At 44.4% G+C, this 17,318-nt stretch overlaps 2 protein-coding genes and 1 long non-coding RNA gene across 7 annotated transcripts; 2 read left to right on the forward strand and 1 right to left on the reverse strand.

Moving 5' to 3' along the window:
• Nucleotides 1–828: 828 nt before the first annotated feature.
• LOC120657962 lies at nucleotides 829–1,643 on the forward strand. The gene is made up of 2 exons (XR_005668465.1): nucleotides 829–1,236; nucleotides 1,321–1,643. It is a non-coding gene; the product is annotated as an uncharacterized LOC120657962 (long non-coding RNA).
• A 2,079-nt stretch (nucleotides 1,644–3,722) lies between these two features.
• Nucleotides 3,723–9,486, forward strand: LOC120644601 (serine/threonine-protein kinase BLUS1-like). 5 transcript variants are annotated; one of them, XR_005663849.1, is made up of 20 exons: nucleotides 3,723–4,229; nucleotides 4,860–5,114; nucleotides 5,277–5,401; nucleotides 5,497–5,541; nucleotides 5,629–5,710; nucleotides 5,800–5,868; nucleotides 5,946–6,116; nucleotides 6,190–6,255; nucleotides 6,459–6,527; nucleotides 6,606–6,740; nucleotides 6,810–6,877; nucleotides 7,022–7,201; nucleotides 7,756–7,865; nucleotides 7,951–8,030; nucleotides 8,123–8,161; nucleotides 8,353–8,472; nucleotides 8,589–8,729; nucleotides 8,814–8,912; nucleotides 9,003–9,054; nucleotides 9,198–9,486. XR_005663849.1 is itself a non-coding variant. In XM_039921256.1 (20 exons), exons 1-20 carry the CDS (start codon nucleotides 4,032–4,034, stop codon nucleotides 9,201–9,203), a joined length of 2,073 nt encoding a protein of 690 aa, XP_039777190.1. In that variant the 5' UTR covers nucleotides 3,726–4,031; the 3' UTR covers nucleotides 9,204–9,486. The 5 variants fall into 5 exon arrangements, 2 of the variants coding, with proteins under 2 accessions (XP_039777198.1, XP_039777190.1); XM_039921256.1 differs by having other exon boundaries at nucleotides 3,726–4,229; nucleotides 8,851–8,912; XM_039921264.1 differs by lacking the exon at nucleotides 8,353–8,472 and having other exon boundaries at nucleotides 3,725–4,229; nucleotides 8,851–8,912.
• Nucleotides 9,487–9,583: 97 nt separating this feature from the next.
• On the reverse strand, nucleotides 9,584–13,031 carry LOC120644625 (autophagy-related protein 18b-like). The gene is made up of 11 exons (XM_039921283.1): nucleotides 12,767–13,031; nucleotides 12,586–12,659; nucleotides 12,222–12,295; nucleotides 11,971–12,080; nucleotides 11,698–11,789; nucleotides 11,439–11,551; nucleotides 10,760–10,879; nucleotides 10,541–10,686; nucleotides 10,346–10,456; nucleotides 10,203–10,262; nucleotides 9,584–10,087 (listed from the first exon to the last, which is right to left on the reverse strand). The coding sequence occupies exons 1-11, from the start codon at nucleotides 12,823–12,825 to the stop codon at nucleotides 9,931–9,933; spliced, it is 1,116 nt and encodes a 371-aa protein (XP_039777217.1). The 5' UTR covers nucleotides 12,826–13,031; the 3' UTR covers nucleotides 9,584–9,930.
• Nucleotides 13,032–17,318: the final 4,287 nt, after the last annotated feature.

The following is a 17,318-nucleotide window of genomic DNA, read 5'->3' on the forward strand; positions in this document are numbered from 1 at the left end:
CCGCCCTGGGCCATGGCGCATGCGTTCGCCTTCGATGCACGAGTCGAGACTCGGGGTGTGTTTAGTTCCCACCAAATTTCCAAATTTTCTATCACATCCATCACATCTCCTATCACATCGAAATATTAAATATAGCAAATAAGCCATGCATACAGTACTAAATGTAGTTAAATAAAAAAACTAATTGCATAATTTTGATGTACGTTGCGAGACGAATCTTTTGAGCCTAGTTAGGTCATGGTAGGATAATATTTACCATAAACAAACGAAAAGTGCTACAGTATACTACAATGACTGATGTGACTTTTTCTCCCCTTTGCACCTCGTCTAAACACAGCCTCGACAAGTATGGGCGGTGGCCGCCGCATCTCGAGTCACACGCAGAGGCAGGGGCGCGCAGGCGCGTGTCCTTTCGTGGGACGGCCAGGCCACAGCAGGGTCAGAGACGCGAATCTGCAGCCACTTTTCTTTTTGATTGACGAATTTCGTGCGGAATGGTATGCAAATTCTGCTGGATTATCTTAAGGAGAATAGTGTGATTTCAGCAATGCATTGCAGATGTTTCCGTAACGGGTTCAGGTGCTGGTGACTGGGTGAGCACATCTACGCTTTTGCAGCAAATGCCACGGCCCCATGCCAAATTTCACAAGATACTATTTATTAGTACATTTCCCCCTGCTTTCTTGGCATTATTCCCTGCCTGGCTACTTGGCATTGCATGGTGGTGGTTGGTCCACCTCGCCGCTGCGGCCGGGCAGCTGGTGGTGGTGCTGGTAGGCTCGACAGCTCGGTGGCCGGCCATCGGCAGTCGGCACCCCGCACCGCACCCCCAACCGCAAAGCGGAAGGGAAAACATGTTTCAGCCCAGCACACCACCTACAGTAGCAGTATGGTAGATCTGCACCTTTTGGCTTTTGGCAATGCTCTACGCTCTGCATCAACTGCGCTGATATGAGGGTCCGTAGTTCTAGTTTTTTTTTAAAAAGTTTTCAGAAGAGCCTCGAGCTCCATTTCCCCCCGTCTCCTCCCCAAGCGGCCAAGCCAATGGTGGTTCTGAGGCAGCCGCCGAACACGAAGGGCACGCCCAAGGAGGCCGCTCCTCGTCGCCTGCCAACTCCGGTCAGCTCATTCCACTTGCCCGAATGCATTGGCCTCCGCTTGTTCGCAGCCTCGTTTGGTGGCGTCGCCTGGCCGGTTTGCATTTTGTCCCCCGGCATGTCGGCGGCGACAGCGCAGGTGTTCGCCATTTTGCCTGCAGAGTGCCATTACTGCTTGACTTGATTTTCATTCGCTCAGGCTCTGCATTTTTTTTTCATCCAGTGCCAGATGCCAGTGATGAACGAGAAGGGTTATCATTGATCCAGTGTCGAAAAACTGGAAGGGATACCAGTAATTCAGCGTCGAACTCGAACAATAGCAAACAGGTAGGTAGCACCGGTGAATGTAAGCATTTGTTAACGATTATGAAGTCTCTTATTTGGTGTCAGCGTGCCAGGTGCCGGAGAACATGTTGTTGCTTGATGTCTTCATATGCATGTTCCTGTGGCTGTGCCATACGCGTTGTGATAATTGGGCAATGCTTACTAGGAGTGGGTTGCAACACGGCATTGCAGATGCAAAAGGGTGACCATACTTTCACGTTCTCTCATTCAGCCATGGCCAGGGGCGTAGCTGGGGGGGGGGGGGGCAGGGGCCTGGCCCCCTATGGTTACCAATTTTGCATTATAAATTTAAAATTTAATTAAATTTTTATATAAATTAATATAGTTGGCCCCCCTAATAATGAAAAAATAAATTTCTGGCTCCGCCCCTGGCCATGGCCCGTGCTGCAATTTACTATAATGTGGCGTCACTGAATCCGTGATGACGATAAGTTAGTTCACTCCCAGTTGCAGGCTGCAGCACCTGCTTTTGGTTGCTTGGATTGAATTTGCCGGTGTCCTTTACAGCTCAAGTCCTCTCGGTCGCTGCAGGCCATTGCATGGTAAGACCACCAGGATATGGACATGGAATTATGGATGCTCTGAAAGCAACGGGTATCTTTTTTTTTGAGTAAAACATACCTGTATTACTGGATAAGGAAAACGTACAAATACGTGTACGAATACAAGTACGTACAACAAGGATACAGGAGCAGCTGCCCCAACCAAACTGCAAAGGAGTCCATCAGGAAAAGAAAAATTACAACGAGGCCTCGAACTCCTATTCTTGCCAACATCACCGGAGATTCCCACCGCCGGTGACCGCCAACAACGAAGACCTCCGAGCTGCCATGGATCTGGAGAAGCCCCATCGCATGGAGGCTTTGAGTGGAGTCGCAGAAGAAGAAGCGTTCCGCGTTCCGCGTTCGCCCATCGACCGGGGCCGCGCCCAAGCTTCCCAGCCCCCGGATCCGCGCTCGCCGTCGACCACTGACGCCGCCGAGGGATGCTCGAGCACGATCCGGCTACCAAACTTCCACAGAACCCGCAGCATGTCCTGGATCCACCGAGCAAAAGGCTAGCAGACTCACCTCCCGGCGAGCCGCGCCGCCGCGAACTCCTGTACAGGGGATCCACACGGGGAACCTCACCTCCACGCGCTCGTTGACGCCGCCAGAGCGAAGCGTCAAGACGAGAAAGAGCACAAGAGAACCTTATTCCTTGAAGCCGTCTCCGCCGCTGGAAACCTAGACCTAGTACCTAATCTACACCGCCGGGAAGAGAATCGTTGTTCCCCCACACATCCGAGGGCCCAGAGGCCGCCGGAGGCGGAGGAGAACGGCGACCTCGCCGGCGGGTGCACGAGATGCCCCCCTTTCGCCTCTCTCAACCGTAGCGGCGAGAAAGTTCCAGAGTTGCCTGCGAATGGGCGGGGAAAGCAACGGGTATCAAGGAAGCAAGCAGCGTGTGGCCTTTGCTGTGAAAGCTGGTTTGGAGGGAAGAAAGAAAATGGAGTCAAGTGCGAGCCCAACGGGGTCTAATAGGCTAAACTGTGGCGCAAAACAAAAATATTCTGTTGCCGGGACTCGAACCTGGGTCTCTCGGGTGAGAGCCGAGTATCCTAACAAACTAGACTACAACGGATTGCTGGTAGTTCAATGTTGTTACTTTATGTATTCAAGAGAAACAAAACAAAAAATGAACACATGTTGCCTACGCGGTCGTATATGCCTTCTAATGACTCGCACTAGTAATCTAGTATAGGCCTTACCATGCCAGCGAGCTCCTGACCCTATCTTAGCAGGAATGGATAATTAACTTTACATATAATCTATTGTCACCATATATTATAACTCTACTGTAATCTGTATTCATATTATTGGTAACGTGAAAAGCAATGTTTAGTGGATGCTGTCGGTTCTTAAAACATCACCAAGCTGTAATGAGAGATAGCAAGCAAGATTTGAGCTGGCAACACCACAATCCTTTATAGTTTGAATTTTTTATTAACATAGTAGGTTAAATTGCTAACCCATTTGTTTCTCAACCTAAATAAGGAAATCCTCCCCCCTTCTAAAAAAACGGTAATCCCAAATGAATATCTTGAAAGATATATAAAAATGGTCTGAATCTTCTATGCTACAATAATCCATCTTAAGCGACGTGCCGTTCATTTTGCGATGCATGCACACACAATGTCACCACAATGCAACCTCACCGTGCAGCGTCCGTGCGTCACCCCGGCGCCGCATCCTCCGTCCCAACCAGGTGGCGCTCTCCCTGCATCGTGCATCCAAATGTCCGGCTCCCGCTTCAGGGCTCAGGCACGCGCCCCCCATCCCCTCTTCATTTCCTTCCCCCTCCGCAGCGCGCGGCCATTCACAATCACAGGTGAGGTGCCCCCTCCTCTCCTCCCGTCCCACCTCCTCGCCTCTGCGCCACCACTTCTCTCGCGTGGCGATGGCGGGGCGAGACTAGGGTTTCGTCGGCCACCCTCCCTCCGCGGCGGGAACCCCGCAATCCTGAGCCCTACTAGCTCGGTCGTCGGCGATCGATCGCGCGCGCCTGATCGTCGGCGGGATTTTGCTCTCCGGTTCGGGGATCGGCAGCATGACGGGGTCGGGGGAAAAGGCGGCGGCCGGCGGGGGATCGGAGAGGCGCAAGTACCCGATCCACGTGGACGACTACGAGCTGTACGAGGAGATCGGGCAGGGCGTCAGCGCCATCGTGTACCGCGCGCTCTGCAAGCCGCTGGATGAGGTCGTCGCCGTCAAGGTGCTCGACTTCGAGCGCACTAACAGCGATCTGGTACGCGCTGTGCCATTTTTACTTCCATTCCATTTATCTCCGGTTGCTTCCGTCTCGTTTCACTGGATGAAGCTGCGTGTCGCCGAACGAGCATAGTCTCCATTTAAAGGGGTAGATATGTGCGTGCACTGGATGTGGATGATTTGCGGACGCATGAACTTTGTAGTGGTGGGCGATCGCATGGCCTAGTTGCCCCCCACTCCCCTCGCACATTTTGATTTTGACTTGGTCGAATTGGTTATTCTGGAGAAAATGATCCTGTGCATATAGCTGAGAATGATACTTGACTCTGCAACGTAGTTGCTCCTCTCGCACATTTTTGGGATCTATTGAGACAAGTCATGTTCAGAAGAATGGCTTGGGTGAATTCGTTTTTCTGTCCTGTGCATTATCGCTGAGAACGGTACCGACTCTGCAAGTAAATGAATATTTATTTGTTGGATGCTGGTTAAATCTCAAATGTAAGGGCGCCGATAGTTTGTATGTTCTTTCAGTTGCATCTCGTTGCGTTTTTTACTGCCTTCGTAACTGTTGGGTGTCACTTTAATCTCCTATTCAAATTTCTGGGTCTGTTTCTAGCTTACTTACCGTCGCTAGCGTCTGAATAACTATCAACAATATTCAATGCAGAACAACATCATGCGTGAAGCTCAGACTATGATTCTCATAGACCACCCTAACGTTGTCAAGGCCCATTGTTCATTTACAAAGGATCAAACGTTATGGGTGATCATGCCATACATGGCTGGAGGGTCTTTTCTTCACATAATGAAATCAGTCCATCCTACTGGTTTCGAGGAAGCGGTCATTGCCACGGTGCTTCGTGAAGTCCTGAGAGGTTTAGAGTATCTTCACCATCATGGGCATATACATCGAGATGTGAAGGTAAATACACAATTTAAACCGGCTTTGGTCTCATGCATCTGGATTGCTTTCTGCTTTTTTTCTGACCGCCACATAGACACATATAAATAATATATCTTTTCCCTGTTTAATTGTTTCAGCAAATTTAAGTAGTTATATTGTTTGCCTTTGTTTTGGTGATAGGCAGGAAATATTCTAGTAGATTCTCGGGGTGGAATTAAGCTTGGGGATTTTGGAGTCTCTGCTTGCCTTTTTGATTCTGGTGATAGGCAGAGGGCCAGGAATACTTTTGTGGGAACTCCTTGCTGGTACAGCATCTTAAATAATGTGGAATACTATTTCCTTCTAACATGTAGACCTTTTTTCTGCACATGTTCATCATTGGATATTTTCAATGTATTAGGATGGCTCCCGAGGTTATGGAGCAGCTACATGGATATGATTTCAGGTAGAGTAGTAGATTTTCCTGGTTACTTGATTAGTAATTTTCATATGCATCGCTACTGTTAACTGGATCTACTTCAATATACTGCAGAGCAGACATTTGGTCCTTTGGAATTACTGCACTTGAACTTGCCCATGGTCATGCTCCTTTCTCAAAGTACCCCCCTATGAAGGTATAATTTCATCAGCTGTTGTTACATTACCTTTGGAGTAATCCTCGTGTTATGTTCCAACGCTACATTAAACTCCTGTATTTTGTCAGGTCTTGCTTATGACGCTTCAGAATGCTCCTCCGGGTCTTGACTATGAGAGAGATAAGAAATTCTCGAGGGTAATACATTTTGGATGACCTCCATATTTTATCTATGTTGAGTACAACTTATTTCTGAACAATAAATTTTATAATAGAACTTCAAGCAAATGATTGCTATGTGTTTGGTAAAAGACCCTTCAAAGAGGCCTTCAGCAAAAAAGTTGTTGAAGCAACCCTTTTTCAAGCAAGCTCGTTCCTCCGATTTCATCACTCGAAAGCTTTTGGAAGGATTACCTGGCCTTGGTGCCAGATATCAAGCTTTGAAGGTACACTAGTTTTAAGTTCTATTTTGTGGCCAGCTATCCTTCTTCGTAAATTGAAAGCTTCTCTGCGATGCAGGAAAAGGATGAAAGTTTAATGGCTCAAAAGAAAATGTCTGATGGAAAGAAAGAAGAAATCTCACAGGTGCACATTCTAAATATATTAATATGTGGAAATTGCTCTATTGCTGTAGTAAGTTGAGCAAAACTTTCCACCGCTAGGATGTTCACCCCCCCCCCCCCAAAAAAAATGTTTCCAGTAAAGAAACAATGAATGCTCTCACAATTACCCTAAATAACTAGTTTCCAAATTATGCATTTAATCCCTACTATTTCTTGTTTCGATAGGATGAATACAAAAGGGGTATTAGCAGCTGGACCTTTGACATGGATGACCTGAGATCCCAAGCTTCATTGGTAGGCATATACCATTTCCATTGTTTCTTTATTCATTGATTTTCACACCATGTAATTCCATGCACTGACCTATTTCAGGGCACAGAATGTGAAGACAGTATATCATGCAAAGATTCAGACGCATCTTTCTTTGACTTGGACAGCTTGCAGGAGCAAGCACCAGAAGGGCCTAATATGTCAAGAGATTTCTCAATGAAGTATGATGTTGACATGGTAAGTTTCTATTCCTGTGGAAGTTTCCATAATGTTTGGGATGACATCTAACCCAAGAAAAGTTGGTAGGAAAATGATGTTATAACCAATGATAAGTCAATTGTTTCATCCCCTGATCAGACTGCCTGCTTGTTAAGGTAATTGACTTTTTTCCAAATCTGATATCCGAATTTATATAGTTCTGACAAGATCTAGTTCTATGATCGCTACATTTATGACTACGGCAACTTAAACATCCTCTTTCTTCCGCAATTTGTTTTTTCACTTCTTTATACTGTCAGGAATGCTTCTATGCGTGGGATGCCCATAAATGGACTTGTCAAGAAAGACAATTGCATGGAAAGCAATGATTTGGAATGCCAAGAGAGACATCCAGACATTATTCCAACTAGCTCACTCCATGAAAGGAAATTTTCTCTTAGTTCTTGTTCATCAGATGGACTCCTTTCATCCAAAGAGAGGTTCGTTCTTGTTTATAGACTAAATACTAAATACATTCAACATCTAAACAACTGACTACTCTAAAGCAGTAGCAAAGCATGACCAAAATCAGAAGCGAAACCTGTTCCTTTAATGACTGCCACGAGAGAGCCTTATGAAATTTCAGTTAGGAGAGGGCCACCTATGGTTTGATGCAATTCTAATGTTACTTAGCTCAGGTCTACAGTTTTCAGTTTACACGTGTTCAGTTTACATTATTTTCCTTTTCGCCCCATGTTGTGTTTTCATAAATTTATTTGCCTCGGATATAAACTAATGAGAAGTAGGTTATTTTCGTATTCATGACAGCATAGCTAACATGTAAGCCACACAACTTTCATTTTATATATAATAAAGGAAACTTACAGATGGCTCTGATTCCCACATAGGCATTTCTGTCCTGGCAACCTTTGTTTTAATACATTTTGCCATGGACTTGGTATTGTTCAAGAAGCTATGATGTTCTTATGCACCTGTTATTTGTTTTGTTGCTTAAGTTATCTATCTTCTCAAAGCAATATGTAAATCCTTTCAGCTCTAAACTGCAAAGTAACATTCATAACCGTGACAAGGGTAATGGAGCGCCCTGGCATGTATCAGATGACATATCTCCTGATGCTGCTCCTAAGTTACATAAATCAGCAGGTGAATGAAATACATATAGCTGTGTGTACCATAAACTTGATACCTCTTATTCCGATAACTTTAACGTGCTTCATTTTTAATGCAGAGGACCATGACGATAGATCGAAACCTCCACTTATAAGAGGTCGATTTAAAGTTATACCTGGGCATGTTGACTTTGATAAGGTATTGTCAGAAATTAACAGTTAGCGCACAAATATTTGGTTAGCGCACAAATATTTGGTTAGTTGAATGATGCCATTTTTTTATAATTTCAGGCTCAATCACCTGGCCTACAAAAGTGTCACAGCATGCAGGTTATAGGCTCTACTTTTACGAATTTTGTTATTTGCTTTTGAAAAGAAAGAAAAAAATGTCCTTAAACTTCTTCCTTCTGCTGCCTATAAGCATTCTAACATTATAATCCTCTGCCAAAAAAACGAGTGTCTTTTTTCCCTTTTCATCATTTGGTGTTTATGCCTAAACATACCATTTTGCTAATACGCAGACAATTTCTCGCCTTCCATCTTTAAGTATCCCATCTTCTGCAGAAGCAGCATCAAGCATTATTGGTGGCTCCATTTACATGCAACTATATAGCGTTCTTCAGACAAATATGCTTCAGAGGGTAAAGCCACCTGTAAAAGACGCAGACAGAAGAGAACACCTGCCCATAAAACAATTCGGAATGAAAGCCTGAGCTCTGTTGAAGCGTTGATGCCCTATCCTTGTCCTCTCTTGCAGGAGCAAATACTTCACGCGATGAAGCAGTTAAGTGGTTGTGACATGGCTTCGCCAGGAGTACCTTCTATGGCTTCACCGTGTATCCCTTCCACAAGCCGCTCAACATCTCCATCAGCTTCAATATCAGTTGACAGATCCATGGTGAGTTGATATTCTTGCTAGACTATGCTTGATCCTTTCAGTTATGAAATCGAAGTGTTACAAAACAAGCAAAAACCTCGACAGTCATTGATGATGGTAAATAACCGCGGCTATTGTCCAGTTGGAAGCTGCACATGAAAAGGAGAAAGAGCTAATGAATGAGATATTGGAGTTGCAATGGCGGTAATCATTTTTAATCTGGTGTTTCCAAACCAAAGTAAGACATGCGCCAATTTAAAAACCTCAGTCTTGATTCCTGAAAGTTCGGTGCAGGTTATTGTGTACACAAGATGAGGTGCAGAGGCTTAAAGCAAAGGCAGCGCAGGTGCGCATTAATTTATGTACATCTTTCGAGAATCTTTAAAAATGAAGAAAATGACCTGTCGATACCCCAGGAATCCCTAATGAAGAGTTGCTGCCAGTGTAAAATTTCTGCATTTCAATAATAAGAACGCTTCTTATTGACAGATCTGATGCTCAAGCTGCGAAGGGAGCAATTAAGGGCACGTCATATGATTCGTGTCGATTGCGATTTTCAAGTGGCCTTTTAGCTTAGGAGGCAGTGAAAATAAGGATGGGACATGCCCTAATGTTGGCCCCAAATATATGTGTATGTGTTTCTGGATGGCATGGCGCTCTGTTTTTGCTGTAGCGCTGTTTCCCATGCGGAGTGAAAGTAGTTGAACATGCTAAAATTTGTAAGTTTATGTCGTTTTCCTTTTAATATTACGGTCAAAGCCATTTGGTTGCTAGCAAAGCAAGGTGAGTAAGGTAGGCGAGAGCTAAACCCCGATGACTTAACCTAGGACACACTATCAGGATCCTGGGTGCGATACTGCGATCAGCTGAGGACGTGTTTCATGATTTTTCATTACAAGACAGTGTTATGCCAAAGCCAAAGTACATGCAGAGCCTGGTGAAAAAAATGGAAAAAAAAAGCAAGGTAACTGGCACAAAATGAAATCCACATGTCTGGATTTCATTTTGTGTATTGTATCAGATCTGGTTTTCGATTCAATACAATATTTACATGCGCCACACCAATTCCCATTGGTGATAGACATCTCTATGCTCTGTACAATTGAAGTTAATCCCAATACACGGTTAAGTCACGCCTAAGAACCAGCATGAGTATATATACATATAATAACCACCCAACAGGTCCTGGTTGGAGGAGAGGGTGGTCAGTAAGCTTTAGAAGTCAGTCCGTGTGCTGCTCATTGTGCTTGAGACCACTCAAGCCAGCATCCAGAAAATTGAATTCACGCTCCAACGACCATGAAGATTCATTTGATTTGGTTGTGCCGATCACATACTCCCGGAAGTATCCATCTTGTGTTACAATGTAAATTACAGTCCTGCAAAAAAAAATCGCATGGGTAATTTAGACATGCACAGGTCGCAGCAGTTAGAGCGTTTACCAACAACAAAAAGAAAAAGAACATGAACGGAGGATGACTTTGCGGTCCATACTTCAAAGCAGGTAGTTTGGAAGAATTTTGGGAATTTTCAACACTCTGTACAGCCAAACAGCTGCATTCCAAATGATGATGTCAGCAAAATGAATAGTGAAGTTTGTACAAGGAGTGAAAGAAAGCAGAAGAGCTTGAATGGACCTCTTGATGTCTGCAGGGACAACATTGTGAATAACATGATGATTAGCTGGGTCCAAAGCATCAGTTACTGATCCAGGAATTACTGAACTGAGCAATATGTTTGCTTGCCTCCTGGAAAATGGGTATCATCAAGTAAAATCATGACTGTGAGATAATGGCTTGCAAATTCGTAGCTAACAAAAGCAGGAAATGTACCTTCCATTTCTGGCAGCATCGAGGAAAAATAAGTGCAAAGAACCTGATGAACTTGTGGCAACAAGAACGTCAGGCAGATCAACAGATGGACTAAATGCCAGTGAATAGATCGTCGATGGGTATGTTCCCCGCCGAAAACTATGTGACTGAAGTAAAAATGCAAAAAGAGATTAGGTGGATCATAGCGGGTTCAATGTCGAAGGACAAAGGTAACTTTACCTTGGTTGCTTGTGTGACCAGATGTACTCTAACCATAGTACCCTTTTCAGAAGCCGTTGCCAGGTACATGCCATTCGAAGAAAAAACCATTGCAGCTAATGGAGCCTGATGGGCATCTATCTGAAAGACAATTACACGGGAAGAGTGAGAAGACAGAAAGGGAAGAAGATGCAGCAATTAACTTCACACTGCAAGAGTTCTTATTGGAGGAATTGGATATGGGCATATAATTGGGAAAGCTGAGGATGCAAGCTTATAATTGGATAGCCTCAGCCCTCCAAATCAAGTGTTTTCTTCAGAAGAAAATATGGTTACTAGAAACCACCATCTACCGGCAAGATTAGACATTGAAAGGCGACTAAGGTGCGTATTGCAAGTTTCCTACACCACAATAAGCATGAAACCGAGTCGAATAGAGGTTCAACCTGTTTCACTCCTATACTGATAAATAATTTATATGCTGCCACATCGGCTCCATAGCCATTGGCTCATTTTCTATTGTTTGAAAATGGATCAAGGGGTCTTAAATAACTACTGAACTCTAGTGACTCTTTTATAATGATTGTCAACTAAGATGCAAACCTGGAGAATGAAGTAGTGATTTGTACCAGCTGTATATGAGAAAAAGGGTCTAAACCACCTGGCCAATATAAGTTTGGAACAAGAAACAACAAATTACCTGACATATTAATTCAGGTTGTGATGTTTTGTACACTAAAGCAGATCCTTTGGATGTGCTTGCTGGCAAAGCCAAATAACACTCTTCTGAATTAGGAGCAAATGCACATAGACCTGATTATAAAATATAAAAATATTAGCAGCAAAAACGGCAAGTAGCAACAACTCAAGAACTTAATATTTTTTGCCAGCTTGGTAGCAGTAATATCCACAGGAGCTGTAATATGAAAATTTGGTAAACGGAGCAGTGGGATCCTTACCTTTTGTATTGGGTACTGTTTCAATTTCTTCCAAGATAGTAGTGCTATTTAGATCATAAACAAAAGTCCTGTCCTGCAATACAACAACAAGCCTGCACACAATGTCATAGCTACTTTATTCAAAAGAACACTGCAACTAAAGTATGCACAAAATGAGATTTTTAGTTTGGGTCTGGAGATTGGGATTTGATTTTTAAGAATCGATTAAGAAAATATCAATTTAACTCACCCAGGAATAAAGGAATTGATAAGTACAATGACGTAGGAGCTTACCTCTTCATATTTAATCGAACAGCCAAAATTGAAGTCTTAAAGTTCAGATCTCTCTTTGATTGTCTTGTTTTGGTATTGAACAAGCAGAGACGGCGAGGAGACATTGCACGCTGCAAAAAATGAAAGAAAAATCGAACTGGAGATCAACAAGTGACCTCAAGTAACCTATGCAAGTTCAGCAGCTCTAGGAGCGAACAATCGACAGGAACTAGCCCAATTTTAAGCAAAACTATGAGAAATTCCTGAGGCACCTGTTCACCAGTTCCGACAATGGCAAGAAGGCTTGTGCCAAATAGCATTTCCACAATGTTTAATCCCCCAAGATCTGCAAACACACAGCGGTTCGTATATCCTTCAGCGTCTTATCTTATAATAGTAGAACTAGTACAGAACTGCTCTCCACAGCAGCATGATCAATAAACAACTTGGAGTGTTGTTTGATCTGATAGAACAAGACAGTATCTTATTGCTCCTCCATCAAAATTAATAGAACGCTATTTGTCTCTAGTCTGACATGGCAGGGCGTGACAATTCTTTTGCTGTTCAACCATGTGATATTTCCACTAAAATCGAAGGAAGCAGTCAAAGAAAAATGAGAGCTTCTGAAAAACTGACTGTTTTCAAAGCAGAGCCTCCCATTACGGGAGTCGAAGATCTTGACGCCTTCCTTCGTCCCCACAGAAAACAAGCTGCAACATCAACAACACCCAGAAACCAGAGTCAGAGTCTTGATTGAAGGAATCGCAGATGACCTGAAGTTCTGAAGTCATTCCCGCGGCTTCCGTCTCGGACGCACCTGTTGTCCTGATTGAAGGAGGCGCAGATGACCTGCGACGGAGCCGAGCTGCTCGCCATCGTCGGCGCAGTCAGAATTCAACCTTCTCGCCGGGTCCCCGTCCGTCTCTGTGAATTCCGGTAGAGCCCGCCTGCGACTTGGGGCGGGCTCAGCGTAGGTGGGCGGATTCAATTAGAACTCCACCGCCGAAGCAATCTAGGGTTCCAAGCCAACAGCGAAACCGATCCCGGTTTCGGATGGACCTCCACGCCACGCAAAATCGGCGCCTTGTTCGGCTGGCTGGCTGGCTGGCTGGCTGATTCTGCTGGTTGGCTGGCTGGCTGATTTGGTGTGAGAGGAAAATACTGTTGTGGCTGGCTGAATCTCCCAGCAACCACCAGACGTCGGGAGGGAGGAGGGGGGCGACGACGACTACGAGAGAGAGAGAGAGAGTACAAGGGCGAGCTTTTTTGCCTGGGAATCCGATTCGTTGTCAGCCCTCCCGCGGGCCAGGATGAGCACGATGTGTGGCCAGGATGAGATGAGAGGTCGGCCTCGTTTTGGCCCATGTGTGGCCCGTCATAGTTAGGCCCAAAATAAAAAACAAATTTATAAAAGGAAAAATCTAACCTAGACCAGTCGCCCGCCAGCGCGAGTGCGCGACCGCGCGCCGGCTCACCTCTCGCCACGCCCGCAGCCCAACAAATTTCGTGTCAGACCGTCCTATATCTTGATCTGCGCGCCTGCGGCCCAACGCCCCCGCCACCCCCCTGATGCTTTGGTCTGCCAGGATGCACCCGTTGAGAAGAAAATAATTTTTTTTATATGAGAAGCTATTCTAAAAAATATTTTATCTACTTCATATTACTTCTTTTTCGAGAACCGGTTGCACCAATATGTTCTACGCGACGAGACGAACAAAACTAGATCCCACTTTGCATATGTTTTCATGATGTTTTACACTAGTTAAAATTTATGTGATGACTTATTCTCTTTGCTCTAGCAACTTATGTGTATATCATTTTACTGTAGTAAGAACTTATGTGTAAAAAGAGTATTGTTTTTTATCAACTCATGTATATGAGTGTATGATCGATTTTATTAATAGTAACTTGCATCATATATCTTAGATATGAGACAACTCATGTATATAGTAGATGTTTTTATAGCAACCTTTATTTTATATGTGTGAAATTTTTTAATTTTATAGCAGTTTGTATATAAATTTATATGTTCGATAATTTGCTCTTTTTACTACTTATTTGTATGACATATTATGTTTGTGACAACTCGTATATGATCAATTTTAATTTATGACGACTTATGTTCACAACAAATTATACTATTGTGCCAACTTTGTTTTTTAACAACTTACAAATTATATGTGTGGTAACTTATATCTTACATACATAGCAACTCATGTGCATAATAGATTCTATTTTTGTAGAACTTTTATTTTAGTATATGACAACTTTTATTTTTATGACAATTTATATATAAACTCGATACTTACTCTTTTTTTACTACTTATATGTATGATATTTTAGGATTGTGACAACGTATGTATATGACAATGTGGCAACTTATGTTTATAATAGATTATGTTTTTGTGGCAACTTTATTTTTGTGATAATTCATAAAAATTTTATGATAACTTTTATCTTATGTGTAGCAACTTATATCTTATATGTGTGGCAACTCATGTGTATAAAACTTTGTGTCTTTGTGGCAACTTATGTATATAACATATAGCAACTTGCTACTAGTGCAAAACATCTTCAAAATATATACAAGTGGGATGTAGTTTTGACCGTCTCATCGTGCAGAATACAACAGTGCAATCGGTATTCAAAACAGAGCTCGAACGAATGAGATAAAACATTTTTTACAAAGTTATTTCATACTAAAAAGTTACTATATAGTATTAGAGCTTAGAAGGGAAGCTAAATATAATTTTGGCAGTACAATGCTGTATGGGCAGGAAAAGAGGCCGCATGCTGCGCGCCCCGTATGACCCGTCCTTATTTAACGTCGTACAAGACATGCGCCATTAGGGGCTGATGTATTTCTGCCTGCTCAGCTTACACGGACTAGGGGGTGTCGCGCGATTGGTTTCTGCGCGACCGATCGCGCGTTATCCCAGTCCTTTATAAAATGATGACGATGAGCCTGCATCGGAGATGACCACGATACTGCAAGTGCAAAAGCTTGCGTCAGGTCCTCTAAAAAAAACTTGCGTCAGGACTCACTTCACTGGCGCGAGCGCGACCAAATCAACGCAGCCAATTGGAAGCGAGATCCAATGATGGCTCCAACTATGGCTCTCTCTCTCTCTCTCGGGCCATTAAGAGTAATCTCCTAGGTCCAGCAGTAAACTTTTACAAACCCGATCCACACTTGATTTTCTCATCGATTGATTTCTGCCCAGGTCCAGCTTTGGCGCGCATGTCTTTCATATGTTCTTACAGCGAGTTGATTTCGGCGGCGTTGCAAGTTGACTGTGAAGCATTGCGCTCAGTGGCGATGAAGGGATGCGCACTTTGCCTTGTGGATTTGAGCTATGCAAGATGCATATATGGTGAAAAGAAAATTAGACTTAATCACTGATACTGTTTATTTCCATGGGTGCATTGGCACTCACTACACACAATATAGCTTCGCTCCTGACTGCACTACACTGATGGCGCTATGATGATTTGCCATTTGGGTTTCAATCCCTTTTCAACAGCACCAAATTGGGCAAAAAAATTGGAACATTTCAAAGTTGCATAACTTTCACTGTTCTCATTCTTTTTGAAGATAAAAAGCTCCACTGTAATCGGGTCGGGTTTCAACAACTCTGTATTTTTTGGAAAACGAGCAGATCTGCATCTTCAACGCATGAGATAGAGATAGAGTTGTGTATGTGTGTTCACAGGGATGGGTGTGATGTGAATGTCTGAATTGTACATATAATCTTAGGAAAAAACGCACGAACGCGTTACCCAGACACGGACCAGTGAGAAGTGATGGCATTGTTTTCCTTTGTGAACGGGGAAGCAGGTCATGGATGGGGGTTGGAAAGGTGAAACAGCGGGGGCGCACCGAGATGCGTGCTGCGCAGGCACGCGGGCCTCCACCTGCCCACCGATCAACCGCACGCAGCTGCTGCTGCTGCAGGCCCCGGCAGACAGCCTCGCTGGTCGCTGCTTTTGCTGTGGCTGACGGCCTCTGGCCACTGAGCTCGATCGGCAGGTAGCCGGCCAAGGAAACGCAAAGCTTGCCGGTCAGGCCGCCCCGGCAGAGCGGTTTCTCTAATCATCCCCACTCCGAGGAGTAATCATGAGCGATTATCCTAAGCGCGGCCAGGCCCCAGCAGCAGCCAGGCAGCACAGCACTGGGTCCTCCTCGAGCCACGCGCAGAGGAGGAGGCTCGCCGCGCGCTGTGGTCCGGCGATCCGGCGGCCCAGCCACAGTGCGTGCGTGTACGTGTACCAGCCACGCACTAGTAGGCAATAATTAGGAGCCGAGCGCATCGGCATCCGATCCACCACCCGTACGTGGACTCATGCACTTGTACGCCTCGTATGTACAAGTATACTACTCCTATACTACTATACGCCACGCCAGGTAGTACAAGTACAGCGAGGGAGGCTGGTAGCACGCACACAGTTGCAGCGGCTGCGGACCGGCAGCCAGTCAGTCGCGGGTACTCGCCGGCCCGGGTGTACGCTTGCTTCGGTGTGTGTGCCACGTGACTTGCTCTCTTTTCCGATCCGGGGCTTATGGTACAGTGGGTGTGGTGCCTCCAAAATGGCCGGGTTAAGGGCCTCTTTGGCACACAGGATTGGCGCAGAAAAAACGTAGGATGGAGGAAACCGTAGGATAGGAAAACGGCTGGTTTCTTTGGTTTCCATGAGCTCGAACCAGATTTTTCGTTTCCTACAGTCACAGTGAGAGCAAATCCTTTCCTCCATCGATTCCTCCGTTGTTCCTCTGGAAATTTTCCCATGAACCAAAGGGCGGATGACGTCAGCCATTCCTAGGGAATGCATTCCTGCGTTTCACCCGCGTTCCAAAGGAGCCCTAATTTTGCCTACTTTGGCCGTGTTTAGTTCCGCTTAAAGTTTCAAAAAATTTCTAGTGTTACAGTAATTTTTGAACGTTTAACCACTAATTAAAATTCTTTTAAGAGTGTAATTTCGTGACAAGTCTTTTAAGCCTAGTTAGGTCATGATATGACAACATTGTGCTACAGTAAATAATCTCTAATGATGGATTAATTAGGCTCGTTAGATTCGTCTCGCGATTTAAAACACATCCGTGTAAAAAAATTTATAAATAGATTTTATTTAGTACTTCTAAATGCCAAGATTCTGTTTACAAAATTTTTGGAAAACGGCCTCTGCCTCTGGCCCTAAGCTTAACTCAGTTTCCTCGCACACCCATAAAAAAAAAACTACTACTAATCCGGAACAGAAAGCATTTGAATGGCTAGATTTTCAGGTGACAGTAATGTAACCCCAGGTGCTGCTAGATTTGATCTGATCTTGTACCACATGATGCCCCGATCGATCTCTATCCAGCCAGATGG

This window comes from Panicum virgatum, chromosome 1K (genome assembly GCF_016808335.1).
Source record: "Panicum virgatum strain AP13 chromosome 1K, P.virgatum_v5, whole genome shotgun sequence".
In the NCBI taxonomy this organism is placed as follows: domain Eukaryota; kingdom Viridiplantae; phylum Streptophyta; class Magnoliopsida; order Poales; family Poaceae; genus Panicum; species Panicum virgatum.